Consider the following 12209-nt stretch of genomic DNA (forward strand, 5'->3'; position numbering starts at 1 on the left):
TTTTAAGATCAGCAGATCCAACCATTCCCTAACTGCACCAAAGCAGGTATGAAACCATGGCCCTCAGCACCACATCTCTGCCTCTTTGAAACACTTCCAGGGATGGGGACTCAACCACCTCCCTGGGCAGCCTCTGCCAGTGTTTGAGAACCCTTTCAGTCAAGCAGTTTCTTCTAATATCCAACCTAACTCTCCCCCGGTGCACCTTGAGGCCATTTCTTCTCCCTCTATCACCTGGGACTAGGGAGAAGAGACCAAACACCACCTCACTGCAGCCTCCTTTCAGGCAGGTGTAGAGAGCATGGAGGTCTCCCCTCAGCCTCCCTTCCTCCAGGCTGAACACCCCCAGCTCCCTCAGCTGCTCCTCACCAGCCCTGCTCTCCAGACCCTTCCCCAGCTTGGTCGCCCTTCTCTAGAACTACTGCAGCCCCTCAATGTCCTTCTTGGAGGGACAGACCCAAACCTGACTGCAGCACTCAAGCTGTGGCCTCACCAGTGCTGAGCCCAGGGGACAATCCCTGCCCTGCCCCTGCTGGTCACACCACTGCCGACAGAGGCCAGGACACTAGTGGCCTTCTTGGTCACCCCAGCACACACTGACTCACCTCCAGCTGCTGTCAATACCATGGCAGAAGGTCCAGGATCTGGCACCCCAGGCTGTGCCATGCTGTGCCATGCTGTGCCATGCTGTGCCAGTGGAACAAGCTGGACACTTTAGTACACTTTCTGTATGGTTTTTTCCTTTTAATCTCTTAATAATTTTGGCTGTAATTAAACCCCAAACACACAGAGTGAGCTCAGCCAGGGCCTTCTCCTTCTCAACCCCTCCATGCCCAGGGCATTGCATGGGCTGCAGGGATGCTGCATCTTGAGGGCTCTCTTTCCAGGGCTGGGGGTCCTGTGGCACCAGCATTTACTGAGAGCACTGGCACTGGACATCCCCTACAGGGCCCGGTGGGTGCAGCACGGTGCTGTGAGGCTGCTTCCCTCCATCCCTCCCTTCTCCTGCTGGAGTGTCCCCGCCGGCCCCCTGCATCACCCAGAGGAGCACGGACAAGGGGTTCTTACCCGGCCAGTGGATGGGAAACCAGAGGCTGCTGCCTCCTCTGCCAGCCAGCGCAGCGCTGGTGCCGGGATGTCCAGCAGGTCCTGAGGAGGGCTGGGAGCCTCATCCCACATCCCGGTCGCCGGGGGCTGCGGGGACGGGCGCTGACGGCACGTCCGGCAGGGAAGGGGTGCGGGTGGCTCAGGCTAAGGAAATGGGAGAGACTTGGCTGGGTTCCTGATCTCCACCTCCTGCAGCCCCACCTCCCCGCTCCCACTTAACTGCTGGCCGGGCCAGCGGTGGGGCCACCATTCCCATCCGCATCCCTGTCCCTGCCCACACCATGCTCCGGTTGCTGCTGCTTTGCGGGGCCCTGGGCTGCGGGGCAGACCACGCAGGTAAGGCAAGGACACGGCGGTGGTGGGGCTGGGGGGGCTTGGGGTTGGCATGGGACACACACACACACACACACGGCTTACAGGCAGGTAATTGCCCGTGGGTGATGTCTGGCATCTTTTGCAGCCCCGCTCGCCTTCACCATGCTGCAACGGACCCGCATCTCCCAAGGCAACTCTCTCTTCTGGGGGAATGCCAGCCTGGATGGGCAGCTCAGCCATCTCTTGGATGGGCTTAATGTCACCCAGGTGCTGCCACTGGAGCCCCCAGATGCCTGGGCCAGGCGACAGAGAGAGGTAATCTCCTACCTGAACTACTTCAGCCAGCTGGTGAAGCTCTTCAGCAAGGAGAGGCCCATCAACTGTGAGTGGTACCCTGGTGGGATGCTCAGTGTGGGGGTGGGTCCCTCTGGGGAAGGGAAGCCCCCTCTGCACTGCCTGGGCATGGGGACGATGCCCTGGAGACAGCCAGGCAAAGGGATGGAGCTGCAGCCAAAATGGAGCCATGTAAACCCCCTCTGGGCAAAAGAAGGCCTTCTGCACAGGCAGGAATTCTTCACCTGGAGCCAAGCTGGCAATCTCCTGCTCAACCTCCTGCTGGCCCAAGGGCTGGGGGCTGCAGCCTGGGGGGGATGGCGAGGTATAGGCATCCTGCCTGGATCCCACCTGCAGCCCACAGCCTTTGTGGGAGGAGTGGGACACCAGTGACAGTGGCTTTGTGTTCCTGTCTGCACTGCCCAAGCCCACACTGATACCCCTGCCCAGGGTGCACTTCACCTTCCTTCTCTTTCTTCCCCCCAAAACCAGCTTGGCCCCAGCTCTGCATTTCTCTGCCTGGCACTCTGGGAGTACTTTCTCTGGGTCTCTAGTGTGAACCCCACACCTCCCCTGGCGCAGCGTCCCCAGGCTGCCTGTGCCTCCTTCCATGGGAGCAGGGAAGAGCTTGCTTCGTGCCCCCTGCCCTGTCTCCATCAGCCCAGGCTGTGCTGCCTGCACATGAGGAAGGCAAACACAGGCAGGGCTGCCTGCCCACCTGTGGTGGGCTGAAAATCCCCCCCCTCCAACACTAAATTTGCCAGAGCAGCTCAGTTGGAAGCAAACGAAGCTGTATTTGCAGGCAGAACTACAACCTGCAATGGAATGCCATGAGCATGTACCAACCAGACAGGACTGACACTAGTGACAGGGATTTACAGTTAACAAACAGCACCAGGACCCCCTGCCCAAAGACCAGGGGAGCTGCAGCAGCTTCTCCCTTCCCTGCCTCCTTCCCTACCCCCCTGTAGACAAAAGGGAGGAGAGAAAAGAAGAGCAGGGGAACTGTTGTTAACACCAATCGCAACAAAGCAGCGCAGCCAGGGGTCCTGAAGCCAGAAGCATCAGCCAGAGCCCAGGAAGCGAGAAGAGAGGAGATCGTTCTGCAAACTAATCCTGATGGTAGATACCTCCCCAGTGGGACTGTTCAGAACGAGCATCACTTGCCCTTTTCACACCCAGTAGTGCTTTATTCACATTCTGCTGCTTCCCGCTCAGGATCAGTGACAAATGTTTAAAGGCATAGCCTGAAACTACCACCCCAGCCCCGCGGCCGAGCTGGGCGCAGACCGAGCTGGGGGTGGCTCGGGCGGCGCACGACTGCTGCTGGCGCCGGCGGAAGGCTGCCGAGGGGAGGTGGGAACACGAGGGGGGGTGGGAGCGCACCAGTCCTCACCCCACTCCCTCCCTCCCTTCCTCCCCACAGACACCCAGAGCCTGCGCTGCCACCTGGGCTGCCGCCTCTTCCCCAACGGCAGCGCCCAGAGCTTCTACGAGGTGAGCCTCAACGGCACAGCTTTCCTCAGCTTCCACGTCCCCAACGCCACCTGGCAGCGGCGCTGGCCCGGCCGGCACGCCGTGGCTGACTACGCCCAGAAGGAGCTGATGAAGTACCCCATGACCACCCAAGCCCTCCAGCACTTCCTCAACACCACCTGCGTTGGCATCCTGCGGACTCAGAGTGCCAGGACTGGTCCGTGCCCGGGCTGGGGAGGGCAGAGGGTGGGGTGGTGGGGGTGATCCCCGGGTGTGACCTCCGTGCCTCTTGCCTCCTGCAGGAAAGCAGAGCACTCGCTCGCACGCCCCGCTGGTGCTGGGCCTGATCCTGGGGACCTTGGCCCTGCTGGGCATGGCCGTGGGCATCTTCCTGTGCACAGGAGGGAGCTGCTAGCGGAGCCCGTGCCCCACATCACCTCGTGCAGACAGAGGATGGACCCCACCAGCACAGAATCACAGAGAATCACAGAGCTGCCAGGGTTGGAAGGGACCTCAAGGATCATCCAGTTCCAAGCCCACTGCCATGGGCAGGGACACCTCACACCACAGCAGGTTGCTCACAGCCACCTCCAGCCTGGCTGCAAACACCTCCAGGGATGAGGCTTCCACCACCTCCCTGGGCAGCCTGTGCCAGCCTCTCACCACCCTCCTGGGGAACAACTTCTTCCTCCCATCCAATCTGAGTCTCCCCATCTCTAGTTTTTTTCCATCACATCACTGTCACCCTGTGGATGCAGGGCTGAAGCCTGTGCCCCACGAGGGAAGCTCCTCCCCAGCACTGCAGGCTTTGCTCCCAAAGGGCACTGCTGGCTTCCCTGCCCAGCCTCAGCTGGGTTGACTCCCCAGCATCAGCACCCTGCCCTAGAGGTGGTCCCCACACTGGGCTGGCATGAGGCACTGAGAACACAGAAATATGCTTGGCACAGATGGAAAATGTGGGGAAGAGGCTGGGGCTGGAGGGAAGGAAGTGGAAGAAGAAACAGGCAAGAAAAGGTTGAAAGGATGGCACTGAAACTCTCATTTAACCCTGTTGAAATGGGGCTAAATGCCTGGAAAGAGAGGATGTCACAGCTCTGTGGCACTGCTTCAAGACATGGTGTAATAAATCTGTCCCTCAGATCTCAGGGCACATTTGCTTGCTCTCATTTCCCCCCCCCCAGCAGCATCAACAGAGGGCACAGGCACAGGCTGCTGGTGCTGGGTGGGCTTGGCTGGGTGGGCAGCTACAGTGGAACCCTGGAATCCTTTTGAAGGGAAGATGCTGGGGTTTGTGCCCACTGAGCTCATCTCAGCCTTCCCCCAGCTCTGGGAGCCTGCTGGGGTTTGTGCCCACTGAGCTCATCTCAGCCTGCCCCCAGCTCTGGGAGGCTGCTGGGGTTTGTGCCTCCTGAGCTCATCTCAGCCTGCCCCCAGCTCTGGGAGCCTGCTGGGGTTTGTGCCCACTGAGCTCATCTCAGCCTGCCCCCAGCTCTGGGAGGCTGCTGGGGTTTGTGCCTCCTGAGCTCATCTCAGCCTGCCCCCAGCTCTGGGAGGCTGCTGGGGTTTGTGCCTCCTGAGCTCATCTCAGCCTGCCCCCAGCTCTGGGAGGCTGCTGGGGTTTGTGCCTCCTGAGCTCATCTCAGCCTGCCCCCAGCTCTGGGAGCCTGCTGGGGTTTGTGCCTCCTGAGCTCATCTCAGCCTGCCCCCAGCTCTGGGAGGCTGCTGGGGTTTGTGCCTCCTGAGCTCATCTCAGCCTGCCCCCAGCTCTGGGAGGCTGCTGGGGTTTGTGCCCACTGAGCTCATCTCAGCCTGCCCCCAGCTTTGGTTTGGTCCAGTGAAGTAATTTCCCCAATGGCCAAGGGACAAAGTTTTATTGAGTCTTCATTTCCTCGTCTTTATGGAGGCCCTGAGGCTGAGTCCAGCCAGCTGTAAGGGGACAGCTTCCCTCAGCAGCTGAATGTCCTGTAAGGATGCTGCCCAGAGGGACAGGGGAGTGTGGGGAGGCTGGGTGAGGGGCAGGGAAGGGACCTCAGGATGAGAAATCATTCTCCAAGGATCAGCTAAAGAAAGGTGGAGCTCTATCACCAGTGCTGTCCAACAGCCCTCCTTGCTACGGTTTCCTTTCCTGCAGTCTGCTCTTGGGCTGCTGGGACTTCAGCTCTGTCAACAATAAATTCCTGACTGCCTTCCCCTCTAGCCCAGAGCATGCTCTCCAGAGACCACAGCACCCTTGCCTCTGCTACCCCAAGGGCAGGAAGAACTGGGGATGAGCCAGGGGCTGGCTTGGGCCACCAAAAGAGGGGACAGCACAGCAGCAAGGAGCTTTCCTGGATTAACTTGCAGCTCATCCCTTCCCCAGTGCCCTTCCCTGAGGCTCAAAGCAAGAAGGGAAGGGCGGGCAGGGGAGAAGCTGGGAAAAGAGATGCGGGGCAGAAAGAGGAAGGCAAGATGACATAGTGGTCGTCCTTAAGAAGAAATGGAGGAGGTCTCCAAAGCCCACATCTCATCACCCTGGCTGCTGGCCACCCTCTGAGCAGCCCCCGCCCCCAGTAGGTTGGTGGGGCAGGGGCCAGAGCACTCTCCACCCTTCAGCAAGCTCCTCTGAGAAAGGGCAGCCAAGAGCCTTAGAGGATCCAAAACAACGAGGCTGAGGCACAGGAATGTCACTGCCCAGCTTCTAAAGAGCCCTTGCTGGGGAGTGCTGAAGGCCAAGCACTGCCTGTCCCTGCTGGGGCCATCAGGGAGATGAGGCTGATGCTGAAGATCAGGCAGGGTAGGTTTGTTCCTGACTAAGGGCTGGAGATGCTTGTAGCCAGCTTCCAGTGTGGAACCCTCACTGCCTCTGCAGCCCTGCTCTGGCTTCGGGGTGTGGGACTCCTCTGCCACCTGCAGCTGGAGGCACTGTGGTCCCCAGAGCAATCTGCTCATGCAGTCCCCCTGGGGCTGCATCTCCTTGCTCCCACGTGAGGGCAGTGCCTTGATGCTGGGAAGGTGCTGCTGGGCTCGGGCTGGCAGCAGAGACAGACCCAGGGCAGGAGCAGGTTTGGAGGAGGTCTGGGACAGCAGGGCTTGTTTTGCTTTTGCCTTCTCAAATGCGTCATTCTCTTGGCCAGCTGAGGAAGCCTCTGCTTTAAGACAGCTGCAGAAAAGCCTTTTGCCTTCCCACAGGGCCCCCATGCCTGTTGGTGACAGCAGGAGAACCCTCCAGGGAAGAGCCAACTGCTGCTGGTCTCTTGAGTCTCTGCCAGCAAGCACAAGGTGAGGAAGCAGCACCCAGCAGCAGAGGCCCCTTCAGCAGGCTGCCCAGGGGGGTCGTGGAGTCTCCCTCTCTGCAGATACTCAAGACCTGCCTGGATGTGTTCCTGTGTGATGTGCTCAGGGTGCTCCTGCTCTGGCAGGGGGGTTGGACTGGGTGATCTCCTGAGATCCCTTCCAGCCCCTAACATTCCGTGATCCTGTGAAAAGCCCTGAGAAACAGCCTCAGCCTGAGCTGTGCCTGCAGGCAGTGCACCCCCATCCCAGGGCCACCTCCCCTGCTGGTGACCAGCACCTGCTCCTGACTCAGGCATGGTGGCCAAGAGCAGAGAGGTTAAGCGTGGCCACCTGCAGCACATGGCAGCCCCAATGTCCCCAGTGGCCTCATCACAGAGCTCCCAACCCCTGCCTGCTGCAGCACTCCAAGGACACAGGGCCCAGCTGCCCCAGCCTACAAGCTGGGCTCCCTACTCCCCACAGCTCCAACAGGTTCCCTCTGTCCAGTTGCTGGTAGCCATGCTCCTGGCTGATCCTGTCCACAGTTTGATGCTGCTTCTGCCCTTGATCACAGCTTGGGACAGGTGCCAACACTTAACCAGGTCTTCTGTCAGCCAAGGGTTGTTTGGCATTCACTCCTTAGGTTGTTTTGGGGTTGGTTTTGTTTCTGCAGAAGGATGAGTGAAACCCCCACAGAATCAGAATTGTTTGGGTTGGAAGAGACCTCTAAGATCAAGCCCAACTTTCAGCCCAGCACCTCCATGGCCATTAAGCCATCTCCACAAGTGCCACCCAAGTGAACACCTCCAGGGATGGGGACTCCACCACCTCCCTGGGCAGCCTGTGCCAATCCCTGACCACTCCTGCAGCAAAGAAATTTTCACTAATCTCCAAGCTAAGCCTCCCCTGGCACAGTTTCAGGCCATTTCCTCTCCTCCTATCACCTGAGACTAGGGAGAAGAGACCAACCCCTGCCTGGCTCCAACCTCCCCTCAGGGAGCTGCAGAGAGCACTGAGGTCTCCCTCAGCCTCCCTTTCTCCAGGCTGAACGCCCCCAGCTCCCTCAGCTGCACCTCCCCAGCCCTGTTCTCCAGACCCTTCCCCAGCCTTGTTGCCCTTTTCTGAACAAGCTCAGTGCCCTTCTTGGAGTGAAGGCCCCAAAACTGAGGCTTTGACCAGCCTCTCTCCATGAACACCATCCCAGCTCTCCACACCACTCATGGCATGAGGCTTGGCTTTCTCTGCACTGCAAACCTCCCATCACTCAGCCCTGCTACCACTGGCTTCAGTGAGGGCTGAGATAAGAGATGCAGCCTTGAACTGTATTCTAGTGAGATGATGTCAGTACCCTAGGAACAAACTTTCCCCCTTGCTCATGTCCCATGGGTGCTTCCGATGGGGTGGGTGAGTCCCTCTGTTGTCTTCCAGACAGCCTTGTGGCAGGAGCAGATGATGTCCATGGCCATGTCCTCCAGGGGCCTCCAGCAATGGGCTCCTGTGCCTCTTGGCTGGGGATGGAATCATTTCAGTTGGAAAAGCCCTTTAAGAGGGAGCTGAGGGTCTTCAGCTTGGAGCAGAGGAGCCTGAGGGTGACCTCATTCATATTGATAAAGCTGTGCAGGGGCAGTGCCCAGAGCCAGGCTCTGCTGGGGGATGCCCAGTGCCAGCACAAGGGGCAGTGGTGGAAGCTGAGGCAGAGGAAGTGCCATGGAGGCTGGAGCCAGGCTCTGCTGGGGGCTGCCCAGTGCCAGCACAAGGGGCAGTGGTGGAAGCTGAGGCAGACTCCATGGCACTTCCTCTGCCTCATCTTCCACCACTGCCCCTTGTGCTGGCACTGGGCATCCCCCAGCAGAGCCTGGCTCCAGCCTCTGGGCACTCATCCTTTGCATGTATATAAACATGGCTGAGGTCACCTCCCAGGCTCCTCTGCTCCCAGCTACAGACAGCTCCCTCAGTCTCTCCTTGTACAGAAGGTGTTGCACCCCATCCTCCTCATGGCTCTGTGTGGACTCTTTCAAGTAGCTCAGTAGTCCATGGGAAGGCAGCAGTTGAGGAGAATCAAACCCAACGCCCGTGGGTCTGCCAGTGTCAGTGCTTGTGAGGCAAGTGGGCAGCAGCAGCAGCCTGAGGGCTGCAGGGAGCAGGGGTGATCCCTGCCAGCAGCAGATGAAGGCTGGGAGGCTGCAGCAGCGTCACTGGAGCTCTGCTGGGCTAAGCAAGCTCAGCTCCTCGCCATTCCCACCGAGGCCGCAGCCCCACACCCCAGAATCACAGAGCGGTCCAGGCCGGAAGGGACCTCCAGAGGGCATCCAGTCTGACCTCCCTGCAGCCAGCAGGGACAGCCCCAGCTAGGTCAGGCTGCCCAGGGCCTCGTCAAGCCTCACCTTGACTATCTCCAGGGAAGAGGCCTCAGCCACCTCCCTGGGCAGCCTGTGCCAGGTGCTCTCAGTCCGGGCACCACCGCCTCCGGGAGCAGCTTTCCAAGCCGGGAGCTGCACCGGGCAGAGGGGGTTGCAGCATCTTCAGCCCCCAGGCAGCCCTCCTGGAGCAAGGGAGGCTTCTCTCACAGAATCACAGCGGTTCAGGGGCTGGAAGGGGCCTCGAAAGCTCCTCCAGTCCAACCCCCTGCCAGAGCAGGTCACACAGGGACGCATCCAGGCGAGTTTTGGATACCTCCAGAGAGGGAGTTTATTCTTGGGGGGGTTGGAGGTGGGGAGGGAAGGTCAGCACAGCTTTGGGGCTGGAGTCGGAGGGTCCCTGCTTCCCAGCAGCCTTCTGCTGCCGCACCGCAGTGGGCAGGTCCCTGGGAACGCCAAAGGGCAGAGGAAAAGGCTGCGCTGGCAAGCCGCGCCTGGGGGTGCCCGGGACCCATCTCTGCCCTCCTCCCTTTCCTCTCACCGCCCAGGGCAGCGATCACGCCGGAGCAAAGGGCTGGGAGCGGCTGGCGGCTGGCCACGGGCGGCACCGAGCAGGGCTGCGGGACAGCACCGGCAGCCCCACAGCACAGACCCCAGCCTGCCCCACAGCCCCACAGCACAGCCCCACAGCACAGCCCCACAGCCCCACAGCACTGCCCCACAGCACAGCCCCACAGCACAGCCCCAGCAGCCCCACAGCACAGCCCCACAGCACAGCCCCACAGCACAGCCCCCAGCCTGCCCCACAGCACAGCCCCCAGCCTGCCCCACAGCACAGCCCCACAGCACAGCCCCACAGCACAGCCCCCAGCCTGTCCCACAGCACAGCCCCACAGCACAGCCCCACAGCACAGCCCCCAGCCTGCCCCACAGCACAGCCCCCAGCCTGCCCCACAGCACAGCCCCACAGCACAGCCCCCAGCCTGCCCCAGCAGCCCCACCCCACCCCACACCCCCCAGCAGCCCCACACCACAGCCCCACACCCCCAGCAGCCCCACACCACCCCAACCCCCAGCCTGCCCCAGCCGGGCCGCCCCCTCCCGGGCAGCGCCTTGCAGCCGCTGCTGGCCGGCCCCAGGGTGCTGGGCAGAGAGGGAGGCTGCCACCTAGAAACCACCTTGAAGACTCCTGCAAGGAGCCAGCCCTGCCCCCTCCCTTCCCAGTCAGAGGCCCCCAAGGCCTTCAGCCTTCTGAGCAGAGGCCTTCAGGAAGGGTTTGAAGCCGATGTGTCCTCAGGGCAGCGTTTGCCCAGCCCCAGCCCCTTCCCCTCCTGCCTCCCGAGCAGGGAAGTTTAGATAAAGGCAAACACTTTAAAACAACAAATCCTTTGGAAAACCCCCAAGAAAACCAACCCCCAAACAAGCTCAGCTGCAGTCTGCTGCCAGAGGAGTTCCTGTGGAGAGGAATCTGCTGGTTGGAAAAGACTTCCAAGCCGGGCTGAGGGAGGAGGGGGTGCCCTGGACAAGCAGTGTGGCTTGCTGTGCTGAGAGGGAAGCCCCCAGCCCCCAGCATGGAACCTGAGCATTGTCTGGGTTGGAAGAACCCTCTAGAGATCACCCAGTCCAACCATCAACCCCACCCCACCATGGACCCTAAACCCTGTCCCCAAGTGCCATGGCCACACCTTGCTTGAACACCTCCAGGGGTGAGGACTCCACCACCTCCCTGGGCAGCCTCTGCCAACCCCTCTTGCAGCAAAGCAATTGTTCCTCATCTGCAACCTAAGCCTCCCCGGCACAGTTTCAGGCCATTTCCTCTCCTCCTATCACCTGAGACTAGGGAGAAGAGTCCAGCCCCCACCCCACTGCAACCTCCTCTCAGGGAGCTGCAGAGAGCAATGAGGTCTCCCTCAGCCTCCTCTTCTCCAGGCTGAACACCCCCAGCTCCCTCAGCTGCTCCTCCCCAGCCCTGCTCTCCAGACCCTTCCCTTGGTTGCCCTTCTCTGGACCTGCCCAGCCCTCAATTTCCTTGGAGTGAAAGTCCCCAAACTGAACCCAGCACTCAAGCTGTGGCCTCAGCAGTGCTGAGTCCAGGGGGACAATCCCTGCCCTGCCCCTGCTGCCACACCACTGCTGATCCAGGCCAGGATGCTGGTGGCCTTCTTGGCCACCTGGGCACACCACCACCAGGAACAAAGCATCCCTTTGGGCCAGACTGCTTCCCAGGCCCCATGTACCTTATGCTGAGGCTCCTGTGTACAGCCCCAACCTTCAGCCTCTGGGATGAGGCAGGGTGGCTTTAGGTGCAGCAAGTGCCACCTGGAGAGGGACAGGAGGAGTGCATAAGGCTGCCAGGGCACAATGCTGTCTAAAACAATAGACCCAAGTCCCATCATCTACCTGCTGATGGAATCCTCACCCCATCTGCTGCTTTACCTCTCCTGGGATGGGAGGGATCCAGCCAAAGCCTGGGAGGCAACAGAGCCCTGCTGGAGGTGAAGACATCTTACAGTGAGCCTGCGGTGAGGCTCTGGAGGTACACACACAGCTTCTCACTTCAGAAGTCAGTTGGGCTCCCATCTCAGGCAGGCAAAGCCCATGTGCCCTTTTCAAACAGTGAGGACCTCCAGAAGCAGCTTCCAAGGCCAAGTGGAGGAACTGAAGGTGCCTGTGCCTAAACCCCGCACCCAGGCAAGGCCTCAGGGTAGAAGGGGAGCGGGAAGTGAGGCTTCCTCTTGAACCTGATCCAGTTTGGGAACAAGAGCTTTGCTTAGAAGGGGCTGCAAAGTCTGTGCAGCACAGGAGTCCCAGCCTCACACTGCAGGCTTGCTCCCAAGCCAAGAGGAGCTGCATCTGAACATCTCAACCCCCTTAGCATCATCTGCAGGAGCCCACACAGGCCGTGACTCACACCCCAGCTCCGTGTTACAGAAGCAAAGGACACAGGATGTGGAGCTTCCACATCTCCCTGGCCAGACACCCTGGGGCCCCTGAAGGACAAATCCCTCCCCATGATCCCAGAAACAGTTCAGCTTCCCTTGGGCAAGCAGACCAAAGCCAAAGCACGTGGAAATGCTTGAAGCAGACCCTGGCAAGCACCAGTGCAGGCTGCTGCATGGGAAGAGCATGGGGGACAGAGGGAACAGAGGAGCCCAGCTTTGCACCTCCCCTCAGCAGGGCTCCAAAAGGGAGATGGAAGCAAACAGGGCTGCTTGGTACAGTTTGGGGCTTTCTTCTCTGCTCACCCTCATAAAAGCTGGAGCTCTGCAGCTATTGTTGCTGTTCCACACAGCACTGGGCCTCCCAGCGTGCAGACCCACAATGAAAGAACAACAAACCCCAACTACAGGAAGGAAAAGAACAGGCAGG

At 60.3% G+C, this 12209-nt stretch overlaps 1 protein-coding gene across 1 annotated transcript; it reads left to right on the top strand.

Moving 5' to 3' along the window:
- The first annotated feature begins 1362 nt into the window (after window positions 1-1362).
- Window positions 1363-4371, top strand: PROCR (protein C receptor). The gene is made up of 4 exons (XM_068145729.1): window positions 1363-1443; window positions 1568-1804; window positions 3182-3448; window positions 3534-4371. The coding sequence occupies exons 1-4, from the start codon at window positions 1389-1391 to the stop codon at window positions 3644-3646; spliced, it is 672 nt and encodes a 223-aa protein (XP_068001830.1). The 5' UTR covers window positions 1363-1388; the 3' UTR covers window positions 3647-4371.
- Window positions 4372-12209: the final 7838 nt, after the last annotated feature.

Source organism: Melanerpes formicivorus, unplaced genomic scaffold (assembly GCF_026170545.1).
Source record: "Melanerpes formicivorus ecotype bairdi unplaced genomic scaffold, bMelFor1.0.p_v2 SCAF_12, whole genome shotgun sequence".
Lineage (NCBI taxonomy): Eukaryota > Metazoa > Chordata > Aves > Piciformes > Picidae > Melanerpes > Melanerpes formicivorus.

What these genes read in the sequence shown, in the direction of transcription:
- PROCR (XM_068145729.1), top strand. Translation starts at nt 1,389, where the DNA reads ATGCTCCGGTTGCTGCTGCTTTGCGGGGCCCTGGGCTGCGGGGCAGAC. An exon ending in CTGCGGGGCAGACCACGCAG is followed by an intron (nt 1,444 to 1,567) that starts GTAAGGCAAGGA and finishes CATCTTTTGCAG; the next exon opens with CCCCGCTCGCCTTCACCATG. An exon ending in CAAGGAGAGGCCCATCAACT is followed by an intron (nt 1,805 to 3,181) that starts GTGAGTGGTACC and finishes TCCTCCCCACAG; the next exon opens with ACACCCAGAGCCTGCGCTGC.